Consider the following 26,168-nt stretch of genomic DNA (forward strand, 5'->3'; position numbering starts at 1 on the left):
CTAATTTGAATCAAAATAAAATTAAATCCAAAACTTTAGTTTAACATTAACAAAAAAAGAATTTATGCTATACAATATAGTAAAACTTTTTTGGGTTCACTGGATCCAGATCTAAATGTTACAACCTTCTTTGTGTCATTTCTTTCAGAGTTTGGTGCAATTTATACCTTTTTTAAAATTGACCTGAATCTACGATAAATTCCACCCAAATCATAACTCACACCAATTCCATTAATTTTGAAACGAAAAACTAAATGATTTATATGAATTAAAGTTAAAACTCAATACTTGAATGAATTTAATTTTTAAGGATATATAATTAATAAATTTCTTTTAAAATGTTTGAATATGGTCAAATTATTATGAAAAATATAACTCAAGTATAATGAACCTAATAACAACTTAATATTAACTCAGATAAAACTCGAACAACATGCAAGTCGATCAAACTCTTAAAAAGTTGCATTATGCATGTAATTTCTTTGTCCCCTGCGGGTGGGTAATCTTCCCATTCTCACTTAGCCAAAGTCCAACATTTTTTACATAGGCAGCAACAAGATGAAACGACGGAATGGGTAAGCTTGAGAAAGCCTTTATGATCTGCCAGCTAATAGAACCAAATCAATTCAATATTCACACCACTGCACTGCTTGGCCTCTAAAAATTATTGGTTTGCTTCATTCCCCAGTTCCCTCCAATCCATCATCAGCCAATTCCCTAATAACCTGCTAATAAACCATTCAAAGCAGTAAAGGAATGGTAGTGAGGGAAAAAAAAAAGGAAACCGAAATGAAAATAAAATTCCTCCAGATCAAAGGATTGGTTTGCAAATTTCTTGTGAGATATTTTGAAGTAAACCGGCTTTCATTCTCTTTATATACAAACAGCCGTGACTATGTCTATGCACTCAAAAAAAGGAGAGAAAAGTTATTGCTAAGTTCTGTGTGGGTTATATGAACAGATGGAATGTGGGTTTCTCCTACAAAGCTGCTGCATGCTAGGCCATTGTACATGAGCTAGTGACCTGGTATACATTTTTACCACTTTCATGTAGGGCAAAGAAATGCATAAACAACCTAGGATCACCATGAGCCTATTTGTCAGGGAAGCCCCCAAACAGTAGCAGGGAAGTATTCACAGGATGCCTCTCGGGCAAGAGCAGCTGCTCTGTTTTAGAAACAGACTTCACATTCCGTTCCTTTTCAGGAAATGGGAATGAGAGGGAAAGGGAAAGGGAGGCAGATTCATCATCCTCCTCTTCCTTTCCTGTTACCTTATCCATGGGCGTGTCCTGGTTGTCATTTTTGTCTACTTTTCCAACAAAGAAAGGCAGGATCCCCTTGTTTGGTGATCTCGTCTCGGCCCCCAAGGCAAGCTCAAGATTAGGAGAGGCATAGTGGACTTGGTCCTCGTCTTTTACAGAGAGCTCCTTCCAGGGTTTAGAGTTGTTCCCCAACTGAAGTTCCCTTGCCCGATGTGAATCCATAGGAAAGAAGAACCTTTCACTACTTCCCATGTCCTCAGGGATAACTTTTTCTTCACAAGCAATGTCACACCTCTTATCTTCGACAGAAGAGCCAAAACCCAGATCATGTCTGTCTGATGCTAAACTATCACCAAAAGGACCTTGATCTCTAGCACTGCTATATTGGTATATTCCACTGGAACCTGTCTTCAGCATTTTATTATCACTTCCTCCATCTATAGAAACTCTCTTCACCTCACTCCATGGCATTTTTTGAATTGTATCAGTACAAATTTCTGAAACTGTTTCTGTAAGATCCAAGCATGAGCGTTTCCGATAATTCTGCTGCCAACAGTCAAGATCTCTCTTTGAAGAATTTTTTCCATCAGCATACCCATCATCATTCAAATCCCTAATTTTAACAGAATCTCCATCAATCTTCCCCACAATTGCCTCTTGCTTTCCAGTAGGGTGATTTTTTAAAGACGGATAATCTTCTGGTACATGCATTTCCTCTTTCTCAACTATAACAGAAACACTATTGGTTTCAGCAGCTTGAAGGCAAGATTTGAGCTCTGTGTCGAATCTACAATCTGGAACTTTGCTCTTGTCCTGCAATATAATGGTGCAAGTCAACATTTGTATGAAGGAGTTTTTGTTTTTGTCCTGTTTGCCTAAAAACAAATGCAACAAGTTCAAATAATACAATACAAACTCAACACACAAGTCAACAAATCAACTCACAATATCAAATATTAACACTTCTTTCAACCAACCCCCACCCTCCCCACCTCACAAAAAAATAAATAAATAAACAAAATAAAGTTTCAATGATTACGAGTCCTTCCCAGGTGGTTAACTTGAAGGACTTCAGACACTATTGATCCTTCTGATGAAGGTCAGGATCACAATTATCTGCTCAGTATACATAACTCGGTAGAATTGTGATCCAAAACATTTTTTCCCATATAAATGGCCCAAACTCTTTAGTCTTAAAATGTTCCTATCTAGCCAAATTGTTTGAATACACAAAATAGTCTCAAACAGAAAAGAAAATATATTAGATATTAAGAATACATAGCTTAAAATATATTAGATATCAGTCTTAAAATACATAGCTAATTGATAACAAGTTATTAAGAAAAATACGAGAAAATAATTAATATTTAAGACAAAACACTGATTAGTGCAAAGAGGCTCAAGGATTCTAATATAGCATAAAACCAATTTAATGAGGTCCACAGATAATAAACGTGCCAACACCCACCCTAAAAGAAACATTGGGTGACTCGTTTTTTCCTTTTGGGAGCAGTAGGGCAGAGAGGGAAGAGAAGAAACAACATGCACCAGTCCAAGTAACTAGCCAAACACTTATCCAAAAAAAAGGACAAATACAAAGCCAAATATTGCACCCATGCACTGATAACAGGACAAAAAAACAACCAATCCAACTAATCATCCATTAGAAAAAAAATAGAAAAATTAAAATTAAAATAAAAAACAGCCCAATGCACAGGCAAACATTCCGCCTTTAATCAATAACAGTTAGAAAGCCACCTGCTGCCCATCATAGTAAGAAAGTTCACATTGAAGAGATACAAACAAAGAAAACAGAAACGGAAAAATCCACGACTGCATGGAATTTAACTTCCTGTTGACTTCAGTGAGGATGTGCAAAGCTATAACAGGGCAACACCATCCAGTAAAATTTCAATTGGGGCCAATGAAATATTTAGAAGGTTGAGAATTCACATAAATGAACCTTAAAATAAACTTTAACAGCACTAACATTAGAAAAGAGAACCAACAACATTCCTCCACAAACTAAGAAACTGAATAAAATCAGAGACCAAAATGTAAATTTATAAGCATTTTGCAACATAAATCAGATTACTACTTTCTTGACTTGGAATATCTTAATTCCTGATTGATTTGATTATGTCACTAAATAAATAATACCCTATAGCTGATTGTAGGGTTGAATATTAGTAAATAAAGGCATAATAAATATAAGCAATCAACTATAGCAACAAGATGAACTTGACAGCCTTTTTTAAGTAATATATATTGACAGAACACATTACCAGAGAACTAGTGCATTTCATTTCTGGATGCACCTGTGTGCTGCTTGTTGCAATTCTCGACAAGAATTTGGTGTCAATTTTACCATCTTGCTCCTTCAATTTTGCTTGTATTCCCACATATGCCTCATTATCACCAATTCTATCTGTTGATATACATGCCTTTCCAACCACACTGGCTACTAGGGCTACATTACATGTATTGTCACATGCAGCTGATTCATTATCTACTAGCTGAGTAATATCAGCAGATATCTCCCTCTCCAAATGTACCATGCTTGCATCAGGAATGCATGCATTCTTTGAGGAATTTGAAGAGTTTGCTCTTCTTCCTTTGAAAACCCCCCAGAGGAATAATAAGGTATTCCACCCTGCATACAGCAAATCACAAATTTTAGCATTCCTTTTCTCCCTCTTGATAAGAAAATAGAACATATTAAACATAAAAACAGAAAATCACAAAATCCAACAAAATTAAAGACGAATCCAAAAACCGTGAGACATAAACCAAAATAGACCTTAAAAAAAAATCAGTCCTCAAAGGATAGGTCCAGTCCTGTTAAGTACAACTTAAGAGAAAGATAAAGGTACCATGCATATGCTGACAGATGCACTGGTACAAAGGAGCCAATGATTTGATACAAGTTAGGAAAAAAAAAATAACGATAGACCAAAAGTTATGAGTTGAATTGCATTAAAATGATTTGATGTCAAAGAATTCGCCACATAATGTCACATTAAATATATGGAATAAAGAAAAGGATTCATATGGCCTGCCCCTGCTAATTTGGGATTAAGCAGTTGATTCTGAGTTGTGGTAATGCAGAAACAGGCAGCCATGCAATGAACGATGCTTGATAGACTTAAATAACTCAAAGCAAATAATCTGCATAACAGAGAATGAAGTCACTCTCCAAACCTTCCTTTAAATACATTCTGTAAACAGTACTATTTCTATCAATGTTATCAAAACAAAACCAAACAGAAAAATGCCAAAACCCACATCAAGACTATGGAAAGTGTGCTAAAGAAACAGTAACCATTTGCAATACATCAGCACGCCTATAGTCTACAAACAAATTTCCCAAACCTGCAGGCTACAGTACTGCAAACATGCTCTAATGCAGGGTGCAGCACCAATGTTGGCAAGAGAAAAAGAAAACACTCAGTGGGAACAGAGGCTTTCCATTATACAGTAAGCAGAGTTTATAACCAAAAGGACAATTCTTTTTTGTTTTTAGCCATCATAAGTCCCCTTGCTTGAAACAATTAAGAGATGACAACTCAAAACTCCACCTACAATATGGTCTTTAATGCATCATATCATCACCCTTACAACTAGTAGCCCTAGCCTACACAAAGACAAACGCATGCTAAAAAAGACTCAACCAAATCAATTTCCTTAAATCTAAGATGCCCAAAAACTTGAGGACTTCAGAAAATGACAGTGTTAGACCCATTTGGCAGGCAAATTTGTCCATTAATCCGCAAATCTAGAGCATAGATTTGGAAAACGGAGTCTAATTAGCATATCATCACCTCATTGCACGTCTCACTAAACACAATTCAGCAAATTACCATACATTGGAATAAAGAGACGCTGCTTTTCCACATACACTGCCTTTTTTTTTTTCCTGCTGTTGACAATACTAATCCAAATTTGAGTCATCCAATTGTATCAAAGCTTTAAATTTTACATGGGAACTATAGCCTGATTGTTTATTTCATTTACAACAGCTCTGTATAACATCTACAAAACTGTTTTCTTCAATATCAGAACCACAATAGAAATAATAAATTAAGAATGCAAGTTTCAATAGATGTACACTAAGGGGGACAAAGAACCAAAACAAAAGAATGCATTAGTAGAAAATGTTTCTAAGTTCAACCGGAAAAATCAAATCGAAGAAGTTTGAGAGCACGCTAGGAGGTTGTTTAATATCATGGAATTTCTGTATCGAAGTAATAAAGTTAAGGTTGAGTACTTTGAGACATCGCTGTTTACATTTCTCAAGTATGTAAGAAGCAAATATCAAAATTAGCCCCCATGACCATGCTTTAGCAGTACCTACAAACCCATGTGGTGTGGTGCAGACAAACAGACATATCCCTTTATCCTTGCCTTGTCGTGAATCTTGGGTCAAAGAATATAGTCCAACCAAAAGTAAAATTACAGGATACTATACTGTATATGAATACTCAATTTAGCAACAATACTTACGCTGGCAATTTTCAGGAAGTTGGCTGGATGGGAATATCAGGAGTTCAACACCTTCAAAAGCTCCTTTGAGGGCCAGGTCATTCTTGATCATGTTATCCAAAAGGACCTTGTAGTTCTCATAACTGCAACATGAGCAGCAGAAATAAGTTTTTAAAAGACAAAAAACACTGAGAAATTGCATCAATGATCAATCCAATTGGAGAAAGGGGACAGGAAGAGGGAGAGGACGGTGTGAACAAGGAAAAAGAAACAAAGTATATTCATATCTACCTTTCAAGGTCCTTGGCAAAGAAGTATAGAGCAACATTATCTTCTTTAGGACCACTGTCATGAAAATGTGTTGGCCAAGTGCTCAAGCGAGGTACCTCATTCAAGGAAACTTTGTGGGGAAAAGTGTTGACAACTTCAAGCACTTTAGGTGATGCAATCGTTGAGAGATGTGCCTGAATTCCACTGCAAAACTCAGGAGGTTTTCCACATTTATGCACCTCAAAAGCCCCCCTGCATAAAAGTAACAGAATCCATCTCATTTAAGAAACATCTCTATGCTGCAGCAATAAATGAAAATGACACCAAAAGGGAGCATATTTTTCACAAACAAAAGAAAATAGTTCAATAGAAGGACAGGAATCCTACTGCCAGATGTATTCATGTTCTGGAATGGCAGAAATCTTTGAGACAGCAGACACTGCTTCTGCGGCTAAAGGAGGGGCAAAGATATCTCTCATTGACAGATTGCCAACAGAAGAAACTAAGGAGACAGCTCCAGTGGAATGTGAATTAAGCAGCTTCCTATTACCAAGGGAAGCCTGATTATGAAGATTTGATTGCCCTTCATGTGTACCTTCAACAGAAATCATGTTCTTTGCCTTATTGGAAACTGATGATGGATCTTGAGATGTTCTTTCACATATTCCAGGCCTCAAACGGATAGCTGCCTCAATTGCCGCTTTCAACTTATTGCCTTTATGTATCCCCTCCCTAGAAGTTCTTGGAGCAGACAGATCAGCACCAGAAGTCTGAGAGACTGAGCAATATTCAGCTGTATGACCCATTTCTTTGCATTTAAGACATGGAACACTTTTTGACAAGCGACTGACAGAACTCTCCCTAGATTTCTCACTCTGGTTTGTTGAATCTAATGACCGAGAAAGCCCATCTGACATAACTCCGTTAAAATTACTAGGTTGCCTCTCCGCTGTCCATGAAGAACTTGATGAGGGTTCCTCCTTTGGGCTTACTTGGTTTAACTTCTGTTCAGAAGAAATGCACCCATTGGCGGATGAAACTCCAACAGCTGCAAAATAAGAATAATGCTTTTAACTTGTCAGGATCAACCAAAAGAAAACAACAACAGAGATGAGGTAAGAAAACAGAATAAACAGCAAAGCATTATCATCAAAGTGAACGCTAAAAAGGAAAAAAAAAAAATGAGACTCTCCATCAGAACGTCACAACATACCAGAAGTAACTGCATTTTCTACACGAGCTAGAGAGCTGGTTGATCTTGATAAGGTACATGGTTTTCCATCTGACTGAACAACCTTAGTTTCTCGGTTGTTGCTTGCAGATGAATGGGAAATTGTATCAGCACGAGGTGTCAGTTTCTGATCAACCTTAGGTACAGAGACAGTAGAATTAGAGCGATCCAACTTTAAGAAATTTTTCCTTTCTAATGACATCCGCTCATTAACTTGTTTTAATCCTTTCCGATCTTGAACATGAGGATATTTAGTTGATAGCATTTTAAATTTTGATTCCCCAGTATATAACCGTCCAGAGTTAGTTGATTTAAATGAAATGGCTTTGCCCATCATTCTAGCAGGTTCCTCCCTGCTATCAAGGGATGCATGTTCTCTAGCACTTTTCTGTTTTTGAAGAACAACTTCATCTACAAGCTTCACTTTGGGTTTGGAATTTAAAGGATTGAATGAACTGGATTTCAATAAGGTACCTGTATCAAGTAGGACAGTATGCCAATGCTTAAAATTAACAAGTATGGGAAAAAGTTTTAGCCAACAAAGTCAATTCACTTACCCTTTGGTGTTTGCAGCCGAGTACCAGAAGTAGGAGAGCATACAGTTTCTGGCATATCATTACCAGAACGATTGCCAAGAGAAATTTGTGGAGATGGCCTCACTTTCCCCTTGTCTAAATTCTTGAATGAACCCTCTCGAGACAAAGAAGACACTCTGCCAGGGCTCAATGATTTCGGTGATCCCATATTTGTTTCAACAGCCTGCCTTTTCGGAGCCAAAGCACCCTCTAGATTTTCTGCATATCTCTTACCTAAGCTTTGTTTACTTGAGCTAAGTTTGCTTGCCTTTTTTCCCTCAGTATCCAAACCTAGAAAATTCAATGGCAAAATAAGTTCAGTACAGGCTCCTATCAGAGTGCCATTTTTTATTCCACCTGTTTGATAACTAACCTTGCTTTTGGCTTTCACTTTCCTCAGACAGCTTGCACTCTTCACAAAGCCAATAACCTTCAGGAACTTTTTGAAGCATTTCTTGCATACAGTAACTGATCAATAGCATTAATAACGTAAAACTCACCAATGAATACAGGCATGTAGATAAGAAGTAATAGAAATGCAATAAAAACCTGCTGAAAAACATATAGATAAAGGGATTTGTGCACTTACGTGTGCTCTGCACCATCAGAGCACTTGCTACATATAGCAAGCAAATCTTCTCGTCCTGCATCCCCACAAATATCACATACCTTAACCTATTCCAGAAATTGGGGAAAAAAAGAAAAGATAAATCAGCAAAATTTATTGATATAAAAAAATTATTAACAAATTAAAAAAAAAAAAGATCTAGAAAGTCCTACAAGGCAAAAAGAAAAGGAATGATTCTCTTTAAGTAATATAGTTTTGATGGAATCCAGTTTAATAATCTACTTAAAACCATTTGACAAGTTCAAGAACTTCCATATTCATTTTCAAAGCATTTGTTATCCCTTAAAAGATTCCTTTTAACAACACCTAAAAGAGTAAAGGATCTGGCCAGAGTCATAACATTACAATAAGTTTTAAGAATACTATAATCACTACTTCCCTTATCCTAGTGATGGCACATGCACTCTTAGTGAAAAGAGAAAACCAACTAAAATATGGTATCTTTAATATTGTTCCTCTCAGATTGATTACATTAAGCTCAACAGACAACCTCCACAATGGCAGTCCTAAAGAATCTAGAGATAGCCAGTCATGCAAGCAGACTTTCTTCATTGCAAGTGTCAGATAGACTTACATCATGCTCCGTGGCATCAGATTCATAATCCTCATCTGCAGAAAGTGCTTGCAAAGGAGACTCCTGCTTGTCAGGTAACTCAACCAACTCACTCGACTCATCTTGCTCATCTTTATTCAAACTTTTACCAGCTTTATCAAGTGGATCACCATTGTTGTCAATATCTGCTTCTGCCTTCGAATGGATTTTGGTAGAAATCTCAGAACTGCCTCCAATAGCACTCTTGCCACTTTGTGAACGTGAATATGGTCTCCGGAGCCTAAGTGAAATACTGCCAGCATCTTCCTCCTTTACAGATGGAAGTTCTGACAAGTCTAGCTTCGGGGAAGAAAGCACCTTTCTGGATCCTAAACTACAAACTGACGCTGAACTACGAGATGAATTCTTACTGTCTAAATCCTTGTTATTCACATCATTAGCTCTACTAGCACATGAAATATTATCATCCTGGCCTTCAACACTTTTGGAACCATCACACTTATTTGAGATGGGTCTCTGAATCCCAACATTTTCCAAAGCATCAGATACATCAGATGGCCTTATAGTTGCTTTACTTTCTATATTTTCAGAGTAAAAATCACGACTTGAATTGACACAAAGCAAATTGCTAGCTTCACTGGGGGTATGCTGTAAGCTGTCACCTGTTGTATCCTCGTTTATAGAATACTCACTTGCCACAAAAACATGATCAGTTTCATCGGAAAACTCATTTTTTGATCCCATTTGAGCTATACTAAGGTGCATACAAGATGAACAAGGAGCAGAGCAAACGTTACAGGTTCCAGATTCTGCTTTTGTATGAACCTTTTGACTCATGTCACGCCTAATTAATCTTTTTACAGTTTTTGGTGGTACCTGAGATTTAAAAAGCAGAATTAAGCAACTAATAAACAGAAAGCCAAAGACCCATACCTATGCCCTTTCCTCAATAGAAAAAAAATAATTAATCTTATGCAACAAAAGTAATAGCAAGTGAAAATAATTTTTGATTCAACCATCACAAAAGAAAAGAGTCAGAGGCCATGCTTTGCACTTTGGCAGAGAAAGGAAGTGCATTAACAAGAAAAATAATGAACAGCAAAATAAGGAACCAAATAAAGCACCAACTTAATCTTTTTTTTTTTTTTATTCTAAGAACCATCTAATGTTACTGTACAGAATTTTTCATACAAAATAATCAATTCTACAATACTGACTATTCTAAAGATTGTTTTTTAGAAGTAAACCACTAACAGTTTTAATAGAACACACTTTTCATCACTGAAACTGAACATACAGAAATTTAACATCATGTATTGGATGCAAGAAAAAATAAGAATAAAAATTAAAAAATAATAATGCAACGAAGGGCTTTATATTCTAGAACACTAGGCATCTTTAAATAAATTATTCCAACTCCAAAACAGCAGCCATATATGCTGAGTCAATGTTATCCAATTCTTAAAACAGGAAATGGGTGTAAGATGGCATGCAGTTTTTCACTGGTACTGAGAGAACTTAGAAAATGCAAATGATCAAGGGAGTGCATTTGCCACCTTAGCCAACAAATTTGAATCCAGCAAAACAAAAGAGAATGGGAGATGACAGACAAAAACTAAGAAATAAATACATCATTTTCTAAAATTCCACTTTTAAATCATTCCCAGAACGCACATGAGTGGAAAGTACAGTAACTTTCTATTCTATCATTCTTCACCCCACACCTATTTATTCATCCTCCTAGTTTTCAGCACTCTTCACCAAGAAAAATTATATGGTTAACCATAACTACATACCATGTATTATATATCCAAAGAGGGAAGCAAATTCAAAGAACTTGGCACTTTCATATGTTTGTACCAATAAACAGATATTCTTCCTTCTCTCAACCTAAAACATTATTATACTAACACGATTGATAAAGAAAAGCATTTGCAAGTTAAGAACAAAGATTGCAGATTACCCTGTTCTCACCATATTCTTCTGAATACTTTGATCCATCTCATGCACTGGCCCTTGCATGCAATAAATCCCTCTCAAAACAGGTGTGATCTGAAAAGCACATCACTGTATCATTAATCAAAATCCAGGAAGTCTAACTCATTGCACAAAAACTGTTCTAATTTAGTTACATCTAAAACAAAATAATAGCAAAAACTTGCATTTAAACTCCATACGGGTCTAACATAGAGCCATACTATGTAACGCAACTAAACAGAACAAGCAAGGAAAGAAATATATCCAATTTCCAAAGAGGAGCCAAACCCTAATTCCTAACATAGGCCACCCACACCACAATGGAGTGATACAGCAAATTTCATGATAAATATTACCAATATTTGCACACATTGTATGGTTAATTTAAACGAATCAAAAACTATATCAATTAAAAAAACAGAATTTAATATTCCAATGTTTCTAATTGATAAAATCAAACGAAACCCTAATGAAGAGATAATATAATATTGCATGCCTCTGGTTCATAGATTATCTCAGTCGCATCGAAAAGCTCCTCAACGCGCCGCTCCTTCCGCCTCACCACAATAGCTGCTGCTTTCGCCGCCGCCATCGCGGACGCAAACGATCACAATGCAAATTGAACATTAAACTAACTTCTCTCTTTCCCCCTCTCCGGATTCCCCCTCCCTCTCTCTCTCTTCCTCTTTAACCGCTTGGAAAGTTTTCGATTCCTATTTCAATCTCAATCCCCCAATTTCTACTTCAAATTTCCTCTACGTTTTTTCTACAAAAAAAAAATCTGATATTCACAAAATATACAATAAAACAAATCAATATTAATAACAAATTAAATTATTTCAATTTTTCTCCATAAATTTAACATTTTCTCACTCTAGGTTTGTCCTTTTTTCTTTCTCTTGATGATCTGAATTCTGAGAAAATATCTTGAAATAGTGATAACAGAATCTAACTTCTCTCACCCATAAACAAAAATCAAAAATTAAATAATTAAAAATAAAATAAATTTACCTCTCTTTTTTTTCACTTTTTTTTTCTCCTTCTATTCCTCTGAGCTTTCTCTCACTCCTAAAATGTAGAGAGAAAAACCTCTCTCCCTATCTCTACAATAGATTAGTCTCTCTCTCCGTCCCCCCACCCCTCCCTACCTTTTTTTCTTTTTTTTTTTTTTTGAGAAAAATGAGTTTTTTTTAATATTTTATAAATTTCGTAATAAAGAAAATTATGTTCTCCCTAAGTGCTCCAATTTTAGTACCTTCATTTTTTTCTTTCTTTAAATTTTTTTAAAGCTGCGGAGAACACAAGCCAGTTGGATGGGAGAGGGAATGAGCGATAGTCTACAAACACGTGCGAATAAGGATTGTGCAATTTTGGCTCGTGTGAATGGTGATGTTTACACGTGTGATGTTGTTAAGTTCAAGCAATTACACGTGGGATTGAGATGTCCGTTTTCTATTATCTTGTGTTGAGGGGTATCCGTAGAGATGGAAAAGGGTCGGAGCAAGATAAAATTTCACCTTTTTTTTTTTACTCAAAATTTTAAAGTTTTTATTTGATACTTAAGCTGACTTTGTTCGAAGGTTTTATTTGTAAAATTCAAACCTAACCCATTAAGAAAGGTATTTTTTTTATCATGATCGAACCTGAATTAGTAGTTTAAAGATTAGTTAGTTATAGCACAATAAATTTAAACTAACCCAAGTTTAAAATATTAATAGTTTGTTTTTTACTTTTATGTTATGAGAATTTTTTTCTTCTTCTCTCTTATGCTAATCATTCTAAATAAAAAAAAAATAAAAATTAGTTTTAACATATTGTATAAAAATTAAAATATAGACTAATTTGTATCATTTTGGTCTTAATTTCCATCTTAAGTATAATATTCACATTTAGACTTAACCTTAAATGATACAAGATAGGAAGAAGCATTTAACACAAAAATGAATATTCAAAAATTGATAAGATTTAGGCCATTCAACGAAACACACGAGATTAAAAGTTTTAAATGCAAATTTATATTGCTCTTACTTCTTATCGATCAACACTAACAGCATTTATCATATCATAACAAACATTGAAAAAATTATTAACGCTTATTGATTTCAAGATTAGAATGAAATCTATTAGAATTTAATGGTTTTCAATTTAAATGATGATTTTCAAATTTTCATAAATTTTTTTGTTGAAAACATCTACACTACTAATGGATTTGTTATATACCTTCAAAGTTACTAAAACCAAATAAAAAAAGGATAACATAAGCAAACAACCAAAAAAGATAGGCAAACAATCAAATAGTAAAACAAATATGGGTATTTAATTATTTATGCTAACAAAATAAAAAAAAAATGTAACGATCGACATTTAAATTTTATGAGAAATAAAATATTACAATTCATTGAGACAAAATCAAACACTTTAAATGCTTAATAAATAACATTATAACAGAAAAAATCTATAAAAAAGAAAGAGATAAGGACTAACCGTGAATGAACAAAGCTTTTGGTGAGTGGTGACCCCTTTCTTTTATATGAAGCTTTTAGGAAGGAAGTAGTTGGGTGGATGGAGTAATCCACTAGGCCAATAAAGCTATTCGTTTCTAAATTTTTTACAGATATGAGAAATTGAAATAAAAGGGAGGGAACAACTGGATGACAAAGCTATTGGAAGGGAAATGATGGATAAAGCCTTTAGGATAGAAACTCGTGGGTTAGGTGGATGGATGGAAAAAAATTTTAAAGAGTTGAAACTTGAGGAGGCTGGGGTTAGACTTAGAGGTAAGAAGAAATGGGAAACCCTAAAAAAATTACATATATATATATACATACAAGGGTATTTTGGCAAATATCCCGACTCAAATCGAGTCAGGTTTCATATAAACCTAGCTCTAAAGCTCAAAAAAAATAAAAATCAACCAGACCTAACTCAAAACCTTTTTTTCAAAAAAAAAAAAAACCTATAAGGTCGGGTCAGGTTAGGTCAAAACCAGATAGTTTTTGGTTGATTTGCTATCTTTATGTGTCATAATCAGGGTTTAATTAATTTTACTTTTTTGCCTAAATAATAGGATATTAATGGATAGGTTATTAAATAATAGAGTGTTTTATTATATTTATTATAAAATTATACCCATCTTTATCCCATCCCTATAATATAATATTCATTCTTATCTCTATTTGGATAAAAAATCAAGTTTTTCATTAAATATAGGTAAAATTGACATCCTTACTGATGAAGACTAAAAACAAGATTTATTAGAATAATAGGAATGTTAATGCACCGGTTTAACTTGTCTAATAATTTCTCCTTATTTTTTATTATATTTTATAATTTTAACTTTATGTTAGTTAAAAAAAAAAACTAATAGCATACTCGCACAATGCTTTAAACGTAATTTTTTTTATCATAACAAAGTTAAACAAATTGAACATATAAAAATAAAAAGAGATAATATTTACACAGAGTATGTGATAAAATAGGCAAACAATATAAATAGTTTTAAAAGTCATAAAGCATTCAAATAGCACCAAAACATAATTTCAAAAAGCAGCATCATTATTTACATTGAAGAAAAAGTAGAACTGTTATGTTCGAATATACGTCTAGCTGATATTAAGAGAAAAAAATCACTATAAATACTCACATAAAATTTTTCATTTTGTATCATCACAAATATGCAATAATTACCATGGTTCAAGCAATTATCAATTGCAAATTTCTTCCAACCAACTGAAAAAATTTGTTTCGATATGTGCATCTATATTTAATATTCCACGCTTTGTGTTTTCAAAAAGCAACAAAGCTATATAAATGTCATGTTTTGTTAGGTATTGCCTATGAAATTTATCTGGAATATGCTACAATAATAAATTGAATTAATAAAAAATATTAATAAGTTTAACCAAAAACTATGCATGATTAATTTTTAGTGTTTCATTTATTAAAAGATGTAAAGTATTGAAAAATTAAGAATGCATAATAATAGTTTATGCACAATTTATTACTAAGATGCAAGATATTTTATCATTTGTCTTCGTCATTGCACAATAAAAATAAGACGTTTAGAATCAGTCTAATCTTTATTTGAGTTCATTTACATATATACTTGAGAATAGTAAATTTTAATCAAAGATATCCATACACAAATGAAAAAAATCATGGTTCAAAACTTTCTTTTGATCAATAAAATAATAATATAATTAATCAAATAAGTCATAAATTTTCAAAATAAATTTTAGCTAAAAAAAAAAACCTTAGATTTAAATTTTTTTCAAAGGTTGTTCTATACTAATGTCCTGTGATTCAACATATAATCCAATAGTTGATCTAACAATTTTTTTTATTAGTTGTATTAAGGTAAACAAAGGTAAATTAATAAACCATATAACATGCTAACAAAAACTTGCAAAAAGAATTGTAATAAAATTTCATTTATAGATGACAATTACACCTTAAAATAGATCTTTTGCAAATGGCTCATTCAATGTATCGTGTTCTTGAGTATCTATAAAAATTGATTCTCCTATGCTAAAAAACAGAAGCTTAATTATTTTATAATCATAAAGCATGTTGTATATATTGCAATATGAATATATTATTAATACTAAAAAAAAGTAATACATTAAATAAAGTTTTTTTTTTTTTGGTTTACAAAAAGTAATGAATCAAAACCTAATTCTTCTAGCTTTTACAGATGATTCTTTTGGAAACAAAACAGTTGGAATATTAATATACACTAATGTAACTGTTTCTTGTTTTTAAAAGTGAACTCAAGTTCAATAATTTGCTCAAATGGAACAATTGCTATTGAAAAAAATATTCCACTAGTTCTCAAAAGTGATATTGTTCTTAAGTGAAGAAACTTTGGTTGACAACAAATGCTGGAACACTAATTTCAATTGGTTGTTTAGTAAGATTAATTTGAAAACTTTTAATTTATTAAGTTCTTCATAGCAATAAGTAAAATCATTTTATCAGTTATTAAGTTTTTCATAGCAATAGGTAAAATCATTTTATTTGTAGGTTTTTTAACAACCATTTGTTTAATTATTTACCTGATGAGTTATTCAGCTATTGAAACAAAAGTAATTAATTCAGTTCCACCAATGGTATAGTTAACCGTCATTTAGATCTTGCAACTAATATGATGAAATAAAAAATAAATAAAAATAATTTATTTTCCTTATGTAAAACCATTATAGGCATGTGTAAGATTTTATGTAAAGAAAATGACATCAAATCGATTGTTCTTACAAAAGTTTTAGACTTTGTTCACATGTTTTACATTCAGATAATAAAATTTTTCATTCATAAATTTCATTAAGCATTGATTACAACTTTTATAGAATCACCTATCAAAGACATCAATTTTAATTATCTTAGTTTGACATATAAAAAAGAGATCTCATATCTTAAAAAAATTGTGCCAAAATAACAAAACATGGGTATAACTTTTTATGACCAAAGTAATTAAAAAAATGACAAACAGTTAAAGGATAAGTGATTTAACCTTAGACTTTAGTAAGTCTATTTTTATCACCTTTTCAATAACTCTACTATTTTCATCACTATCATCTGTAGCTATTGCTTACATTTGATTATCATCCTCTAATAAGCAAACAAATAACGTTAAGCTTCATACCTTCATTTAAATAATAATAAGGGCAAAATAAATAAATTTCATAATATACGATGAACAAATAACCATCTAACAAAATATTAATCTATTTTTAAAGAGCTTAGTATCAACAATTGACAAGTCAATATAACCTTAGTTGCTAAAAAATTATACAAATTTATGTTTCCTGTCACAAAATTTTGATTAATGAGTCATCATAAATTAAATAAAAATAATTAATTATAAGGATTTAATGAGTCAAAAAATTTTAAATAAAAAAATAACTTACTTTGGAATTCCTAAATAGTTATACCAACTAGCATGATAACTACATTTGAATGTGCTTGAAATAGATTTTCCTTAAGACCATTTTACATGCTTAACTCACAATGTAACACTAGAAGTGCCATAATTGAAAAATATAAAATTGATCAAAATTAAAATTCATAATATTCAAATAAAAGTCAACAATATATCGTAAGTTCGATATTAACATTTTATCTTGAAGCTGTCAATTCTATCTACTCATGATATCTTTTTTATCTTTTTCATGACCTTTAACAACTTTATCAATGCTTATAAGGATTATAATAACATCAACACTGCAACAAATATTTGATAATTCCTAAAATAAATAAACAAAACATAATTAATGACATAAATACGAGTAACATACATAACATAAAAACAAAATAGCACAATAAAAATAGAAGTGTTGAGAACCAATTAACACATAAAATGTAACAAAGAAAAATTTTCTAACAAATAATTTTCGAATTCATTTTACAAAAAACATAAAGAAGAAACAAATGAAACCTATTATAATATATTTATAATAACATTTTTTTATCAATTAATATTAAGTAAGGTCACAATTCATAAATACAAAATGAGAAGGCATCATATAACATTATCACATTAGGTAAATAAAATAACGAGAACTAAATGTAAAAAAGAAAACAATAGCATGCTCATTTAATGAACTAAACGAGAGTATATTAACTCAACACATAAACGTTTTTGTATAACATTTTACTTAACATATGATTTTTTAATTTTAAAGTAAAACATAATTTCAAAACTAATTCCAATAATCCTAAAAAAATTATATTTATAACTAAATATAAAGTCTGTCCCCTTTATACTATTGTCATTGACATATCATCAATTTGATTAAAAATGATTTGTGGGTTAGTTTAGAAAAATAGTTGTTTATTTCTTAACATTTTATACTCCCATTTCTATGTTTTGCTCTTTGTCTCTTTTTATTTCTTTTGTTCAGTCTTTCTTTACTTTTTTTTTATTCTTGTTGGTATTTTTTTCTTTTTTTCTCACATTTTTGCTTTATATTTTTGGGTCTATTTTTTTCTTCGCATATTTTTATTCTTTATGTTTTGATTTTTTTTGGATCGATGGTGAATTCCAGATTATTAAAGCAAAAATTTTGGTTGTTTTTAAGTTTTTTTTATGCATTGTTCATATTATTATTTTTATGTTTTATGGGTTTATTTTTTGTGTTTTGATTGATTTTTTCATGCATGTTGATTTATTATGTAAAATGGTATTTTATTATTTTGGATTAGTAATTGAAGGTGATTTTTTCATTGAAAGGTTAGTTTTTCCTTTTGTTTGGTGTTTTTTCCTTAAATTTTTTGTTGTCGATGATAATTTTGATGATGATTTAATTATTGATTTGAGTTATTTTGACATTGTTTGTTTTGTGCATGCTTATTATTTGTTTTATTATTTCATGCATTGTATTTTTGTTTTTATGATTCGTAGATTTTGATTATGTGTTTAGATTTCATTTTTTTCATGTATGGAGTTTTTTTCATTAAGCTTTGTTTTTTTTTTTTAATTAGGTTTATAGCATAATCAAAATAGTTTTTAGAAAAACATTCGTATATTTGAGAGAAGATATTAGACGTGTGAGTAATTGAGTTGATGAAAAAATTATTGATGTTTTAATTGTTAATTTGAGTTATTTTAACATTGTTTATTTGTGCATATATATTTGTTTATTTTACTGTTTCATTCATTATACATTGTTACTTTGGCTTTTTCTAGGTTTTGATTTTGTGTTTGGATTAAGTTTTTTTTTTTTTATGCATGGAGATTTTTAGACATGATAAGAACTGAATTGTTTTGTTATTGTATCTGTTTATAAAGATTATAAGAAGATTACTAAATTTAGTGTGCGAAAAATCCAATTTATAAGCTGTTCATAAATTTTTTTATCGGGTTTATTGCTGAATGTTTTACTAGTGCTATTAAATGTTCTGTGGATGTTACTAAAACTTGAAAATAAATAGTGGCTTTTCTCCTTCAAAATTTAATTGATGATTGTTAATATTGTTATATGTTTGTTGATTTTTATATATGGTATATGTATTATTTAATTAAATGAATAGCATTGTAATGATAGTATTAATCTGTTTCTACTTTTTTATTATGACTTGATGTAAAATAGAATTGTATTAATGGTATAGCATGACAAATAAGTTTAATTAGTTTTTATATGGTTAATATTGGCTTTAATAGAATAGCATAACAAATAAGTTTAATTAATTTTTATATGGGTAATGTTGTATTTGATCAAGTTAATGATGTTAATTTACTTGATTTTGTTGTGATTCCATCTTTTTGTAGTCATTCTATAATAAATTATGATATGGTTAATCATAATGTAAATCATGTTAAATTAATAGGTTTACATGTTTTTGTTTTAAATTATAGTGATATTATGTTTGTTGTTATGGTGGTAGATGTTAGGTTTATTGCTGGTAATTATGGTGAAAATAATATGTATAATTTGAGTTATTTTGACATTGTTTATTTGTAGATGCATGTTATTTGTTTTATTATTTCATTCATTATATAGATTGTTACTTTTATATTTTGTAAGTTTTGGTTTTGTGTTTGGATTGGGTTTCTTTTTATGCATAGAGATTTTTTTCATTAAGTTTTTTTTTTTTTTTGGATTGGATTTTCACCATAATCAATATAGTTTTTAGGAAAATATAAGTATTTTTTAGAGAAGATATTAGACATGTTAGGAACTGAATTGTTTTGCTTTTGTCTCTATTTATGCAGGATAGAAGAAGATTTTTGGGTTTAGTGGTTGAAGAATTCAATATAAAACCTATCTTTAGTGCAAAGTTTTTTGTTAGGTTTCATACTGAAAATCTTGTTAGTGCTGTGAAAGGTTCTATAGATGTTGCTAAAAGTTGAAGATAGATTGAGATTTTTTCCTTTAAAACCTAATTAATGATTCTTAATGTTGTTATATATTTGTTGAATTTTATATATGTTATATGTATCATTTAATTAATAAAACAGTATTATAATGATAGTGTTAATCTATTTTTGCCTTTTTGTGATGACTTTATGTAAAACAGAGTTACATTAATAAAGTAATATGATAAATAAGTTTAATTAGTTTTTTTATGGTTAATGTTGTATTTGATCAAGTTAATGATGTTAATTTACTTAGCTCTAAGAAAGTAGTATGACAAATAATTTTAATTAGTTTTTAAATGGGTAATATTGTGTTTGATCAAGTTAATAATGTTAATTTACTTAATTTTGTTATAATTCAATCTTTTGGTAGTGGTTTTGTTGTAAATTATAATATGGTTAATCATAATATAAATCATGTTGAATTAATGTGTTTACATGTTTTTGTTGTGCATTATGGTGGTATTATATTTGTTGTTATGGTAATAGATGTTAGGTTTATTGTCGGTGATTGTGTTGAAATTAATATGTATTCATGATCAAAATGTAACATAGTTGTATGAACTGTCATGAATGTTTGTTTCTTAATGAAATATTTTATTTGTAATTTTGTAAAAGTTTTGTTTATAAGTGATTAATCTTATTTTATCAATTTGTAGTTTTGGCATTTCATAATATTTTTCATGATTTGTTTTGTTGTTGATTTGGATCTTTTTTGTGTATGTTTTAATGGTATTGATCATTTATGATGATTTTCATCATGTACAATACCATTGAAAATTATATGTTTTAATGTTTTCAGTGGTGTTAAAGGTTTTATATTGGTAAACTTATTTTGATTTGAACTTTAGCTAAGTGTAACATTCTTTGATTACAACATAGATAGAAATCAATATCTTTGATTATAGCATAGATAAAATATTGATGATATGTAACACAAATTGATTATAGCTAAATATAATCAATCATTGATTACAGAATGTAACACAGTTGTAAGGTTCTTTGATTACAACAATGTTAAGGTTTTTATTATTATAACATAGATAAAAAATGATCATATTGATACTTTAAAAAGATATTTATAGATTAGAAAAGATTGATGATTGCTCATTCATACATCTATAGAAAAATTTTCTCAATCAAAGCAATTTAAAGAGTCAAAAATTTATTTTCTTGTTCCATGTTTTTGTTTAATGCTATTTATCTGTTGAAGTGCATGTTTGGTTATTGCATGTATTAGAATATCCTATTCATTTTTCCTGTTAGTGATTTATTCTTTTGTATAATTATTATAATTATTCTTTTTTTTACTAGAATTATGTTTAATCTTCAAGTGATTTTAGAGTTATTATTGTCAAGATTAAACTTAAGGTTTGATCTTTTCTTTTTGTTTTAGTTTTTCATTTTATGTTATTTTCATTTTGTTTTTATTGAGTTTGTTTGGTTTTGTTTCTATTTTTGTCTATTGAGTAGATGTAAAACAAAGTTGTACAAATTGTTTTAACTATTGGTTTATTAAAACTACACAGTTTTGTTAATGTTGATGTTATTGTAATTGTTGAATGAATGTTTGTGTTTGATTGTTAAAAAAGGTATATTTATGCTTTGTATTTTTATTGAATTTTATGTAATTAGGTTAAATGGTGAGCCATAGTAGGCTTAGGGAAATTAGACTTCTAAGATTAGTTAGGATGCAAGTTAATGAGTTTGATCCTTATGAAGTTCTTGTTTTTGTTAATCCTAAAAGTCAGGCGACTATGAATAGGTTTAAAAGGTTAAATATACTTCATTCTAATAAAATAAGACAATAAAGAAATTTAATTAGTTCTTATGCAAGTAATATTATGTTTGGTAAGACTGATAATATTATTTCTTAGATTACCAGTGTTGTTTCTAATCAAGTGAATAACACTAATAATTTAGTTAATTCTACTATGGTTCAATCTTTTGATCATGGTTTTGTGGTGCATTCTTATATGGTTAATCAAAATGTAAAACATGTTAGGTTGCATTTAGTTGTAAGAGATAATGGCAAGTTAAACTCTATGTCATTTGAATGTTTAATAAGTGATGCATCTTTTTATTCTTTTGTTAGTATACTACAAAATTATGATTATTTTGCTGGTTCTAGCAACAATAGATTGGATGTAGATGAAAGCAGTTTATGTTTGGTTAATAAAAAATAGGTGGTTATGATTCTACTATGCCTATATCTATTTATATAAATTTAAGTAATTCTAGCATTGTTTATCGTCTTGACCGTGAAAATGCTGGAAAGGTTGTTGATTTCTCTAAGTCATTCCAAATATTTCATGGTAACAATTTTTTAATGATAAGTTTATTTTTTTCTATATTATTTTGTTGTTTATATTTGTAAAAACTTTCTTTCATTATATTATTAAAGTTCTGGTAACAATTTGAATACTACTATTGATTAATTAAGTGAAACGAATGGAAAGTTGTTCAAAGACAATAGCACAGGTTATTTAAATGAGTGAATTAAGTTTTAAGAAATATATTGTTGTTATAATATAGAATAAATTAATATATGATAAATGGTAACCTTATTTTTTCATGTTTTATTTGCTTAATAGGAGGATGATTTGCATCTTATAGCTTTAGAGGTCGTGATTGTATTTGTCTTTTTTATGGCATGTATATATAGTATGAAGAGATTATTGATATTTCAAAAACTATATCTTATCTTGTGTTTTCTCTTTGTTGTAAGCAAGGAATGGTTAGGTTGCCTTATTTTAAACATACTCCATATTTTTTAGATAAATGACTTGATTATAAGGGAAGTGCTAAAACTACCCATTTTAAAGAGAAAATGAGGGTTTATAATTCGATGTTTTAATTTACTTCAATAAGAGGTAAAATTGATGATTTTATTAACAATTTAGAATGACCTTATGTTTTTAAAATTAGTGGGCAGAATCATCATCGAATTAGTTCATTGTTGCCTATTGTAGGTCAAAAACCAAGGTTCGCTCAACTTTACATTTATGATACAAAGAATGAAGTATCGAATAACATGTTGGCTTTAAGATGCAATGATGAAAATCTTATTGTTGATCCTGAAATTATGGATGGTTTGATTAAAATGCTTGATGAAACAAAAGAAATAGTGAAGGCTTTTAGAATGGCACAATATAGATTTACAAAATCTGATTATATTTTGCTGTGTTTGAAATTAATGGGCAACAAAAGTGAATATGATCGTAGTTATCATGTTTCTACTACATTTGAAATTAATGGATTGATTGTCAGTGATATAGGAGAGTTTAATATGCAAAAAGATATTGTTATTACACATAAATTAGAAGATTTAAAGCTTATTTCTTATTTACATATTTCATTTATGGCTATGCATTATCTATTATTTTTTTTTGTATAGAGAAGATGCTTTTAGTTTTGTTCTCTTTTATTCACAGCCTACTTATAGAAGTAGAATTAAAAGAGAAATAATTACCATGCATGAATATTATGCTTACCTCATTCAACGGTGATTTGTACAAATGAATACATTGTTAAAAGGAAGCAGGTTATTTCAACAATTTTATTATGAATACATATTGTAGTGTTGAGAAAATGAGGCTTTAATACATTAGATAAAATAAAAAACCTTTGAGGTCTGAACCATATAAAGGAATAAAGGATGCAATGGATAGAGGTGATGAATAAGCATATGTTGTTGGAAGCTAGCTTCTTTCACAAAAAGTCCTCAATATTTATTTCAAAATTATTAAAATGTATGGCAATTTGTAGATATTTTGGGTATCAAAATCTGTTTATAACTTTTAAATGCAATACCAAATAGGTAAAAATTCAAGAATCATTGAATTTGATTCTTAGGTAAAGAGCAAAAGATAAACCAGATATTGTATACAAAGTTTTTAAGATTAAACTTTGATATTTAATTGATGATTTGATGAAGCATAATCATTTTGGCAAAGTTGTTGGTGGTATGTTTTATACTAATTTTCTTCAAGTTTCAATTCAACGACTATTAGTTTGTTATTTAATTCGTTATTTTTAGTGACATACACAGTCAAATTTCAAAAACGAGAGCTTTCACATATACACATTCTTTTATGGCTTCATCCAAATGATAAATGTTCTTCTCTTAAAACTATAAATAATATTATTTCAACTAAAATTCCTAATAATATTTATGATTCACTGGGTTATGAAGCTGTTAGTAATTTTATGATGTATGACCCATGTGGTGCATGAAATAATCGAGCTTCATGTATGGTAAAAAGAAAGTGTTCAAAATTTTTTTCAAAATAGTTTCAAGCTGAAACAATTATAACGGAAGATGGATTTTTAGTTTATCGAATGAGAGATCATGGTTTTATTATTGTCAAAAATGGTGTTGAGTTGGATAATCATTTTGTTATTCTTCGTAACATTAATCTTATTATGAAGTACCAAACTCATATCAGTATAGAGATCTATAGTTGAACAAAAGTTGTTAAATACTTATTCAAGTATATTAATAAAGGTGCAGATAAAACAAGAGCAAGTTTTCAATGAAGCAATAATGGACAACAATCTAATGAAGAATGAAGAGTGTTTCACATTGATGAGGTCAGAATGTATTTAAAGTGTAGATATCTTTCTACTTATAAAGCATGTTAAAGATTGTTTGAATTCTCAATTTATCATAGAGAACCATCTATTCAAAGACTATTCACTTGCCAAAAGAGCACAATGTTTATTTTTCTAATAAAGAAACGTTGTCTGAAGTGGTTCAAAGATCTGATGTTCATAGGACTATATTCACTGAGTAGATGATTACTAACAGAGAGTATGAAAGTGCTGGAACATTGCTTTACACAAATTTTCCTACTTAATGGATATGGTATAAAACAAAATTGAAGTGAAAAAGAAAATAAAGTGAAAAATCTATAGGAAAGATGGTGTATGTTCATCCTACAATAGGTGAGTTATTTAATATGCCTATTTTACTAAATGTCATCAAGAAACCTAGAAGAAGAGTTTAAGATTGTCGGTGGAGTTTTGTACCCATCTTTTTGACAAGCATGTCAAGCGCTTAGTCTTTTGAGAAATTATAAAAAATGGGATAACACTTTGTTTCGAGCATCAAAATTGGCTACAGGTCATGAACTCAGAAAACTCTTTGTCACAATTATACTATTTCTATCAAGTAGCAAACCCAAATGCATTTTGAAAAAATAGTTGGAAATTATTAGTAAAAAATATTGAGGACAAGTTAAAGCAAACTATTGGTGTTACACAATATATCATTCTAGACTCTAAATTGAAAAATTATATTTTTACAGCATTAGAATAACTTTTCAATAAGCATTCCACTTTTCAGGCAAAACATAAACTGCTTATGCCTTTTAGTAGAAATATGCATTTAATATTTGATAGACTCTTACATGAAAAATTGGCCTATAATTTGACAGATCTTCATCAATAACATCTACAATTGTTATCAAATTTAAATAAAGAACAAATACTAGTTTACGAAGCTGTCAAGCTGTCCATTCACAATAATGAAGTCCAAATTTTTTTTGTTTATGGCTATGGAGGAACTGAGAAGACATATTTGTGGAACATAATTATATTTGGTGTAAAGTCATTGGAAAAAATTATGCTTGCTATAGCTTTCTCTGGTATAGCATCTTTGCTTTTACCTGAAGGTAAAACAGCCTATTCAAGGATCAAAATTCCTCTTAATATCATTGATTCATCTACATGTGAAACAAAAAAAGAAACACAACTAGTAAGACTAATGTAGAACACAAGTCTTATCATTTGGGATAAAGCTCCTACAATACTTAAAAATTATTATGAAGCTTTGGATAAATTTTTGATAAATGTTTTAAGTTTTGAATCACCAAATGAAAATTAAAAGCCTTTAAAAGGACTGACTGGAGTATTAGAAGATTATTTTAGGCAAATATTACCTGTGATCAAATTTGGAACAAAGATTGACATTGTGAATGCTACAATAAATTGATCGATTTTATGAAATTATTGCAAAGTTTTTAGGCTTGAAAAAAATATGAGATTATTTAGAAATGACATTGATGAATAATCAAGAGTTGAACTTGAAAGTTTTGTAAATTGGTTATTGGACATTGGTAAACTGTTTCATATAAAGATGAAGATGAAGTAGCATGGATTAAGATATCAAATGACTTATTGATTCCTAGTTTGGATGATCCTATTAATGTTACATGTTTAGCAATTTACATTGATTTTTAGTCAAGTTTTGCAGATTCATTTTATTTAAGTCAAAGAGCAATTGTTGCACCATACAATGACACTATTAGTTTTGTTAATACACATATGCTTG

The 26,168-nt window shown here is 30.2% G+C and overlaps 1 protein-coding gene across 4 annotated transcripts; it reads right to left on the reverse strand.

Annotated features, from left to right (window-relative positions):
- Positions 1-386: 386 nt before the first annotated feature.
- On the reverse strand, positions 387-12,105 carry LOC111276921 (ASI1-immunoprecipitated protein 2-like). Of its 4 annotated transcripts, none has more exons than XM_022862891.2 (13): positions 11,992-12,105; positions 11,477-11,746; positions 10,978-11,055; positions 9,025-9,879; positions 8,412-8,497; positions 8,196-8,290; positions 7,805-8,113; positions 7,230-7,721; positions 6,404-7,064; positions 6,038-6,268; positions 5,768-5,889; positions 3,550-3,917; positions 387-2,077 (listed from the first exon to the last, which is right to left on the reverse strand). In XM_022862891.2, the coding sequence occupies exons 2-13, from the start codon at positions 11,570-11,572 to the stop codon at positions 1,094-1,096; spliced, it is 4,377 nt and encodes a 1,458-aa protein (XP_022718626.2). In that variant the 5' UTR covers positions 11,573-11,746; positions 11,992-12,105; the 3' UTR covers positions 387-1,093. The 4 variants fall into 4 exon arrangements, with proteins under 4 accessions (XP_022718626.2, XP_022718627.2, XP_089619882.1 ...); XM_022862892.2 differs by having other exon boundaries at positions 11,854-12,105; XM_022862896.2 differs by lacking the exon at positions 7,230-7,721 and having other exon boundaries at positions 791-2,077.
- Between the last annotated feature and the right edge of the window lie 14,063 nt (positions 12,106-26,168).

The sequence above is a fragment of the Durio zibethinus genome, chromosome 7 (genome assembly GCF_047325235.1).
Source record: "Durio zibethinus cultivar Kanyao isolate XHJ-2024 chromosome 7, ASM4732523v1, whole genome shotgun sequence".
Taxonomy (NCBI): domain Eukaryota; kingdom Viridiplantae; phylum Streptophyta; class Magnoliopsida; order Malvales; family Malvaceae; genus Durio; species Durio zibethinus.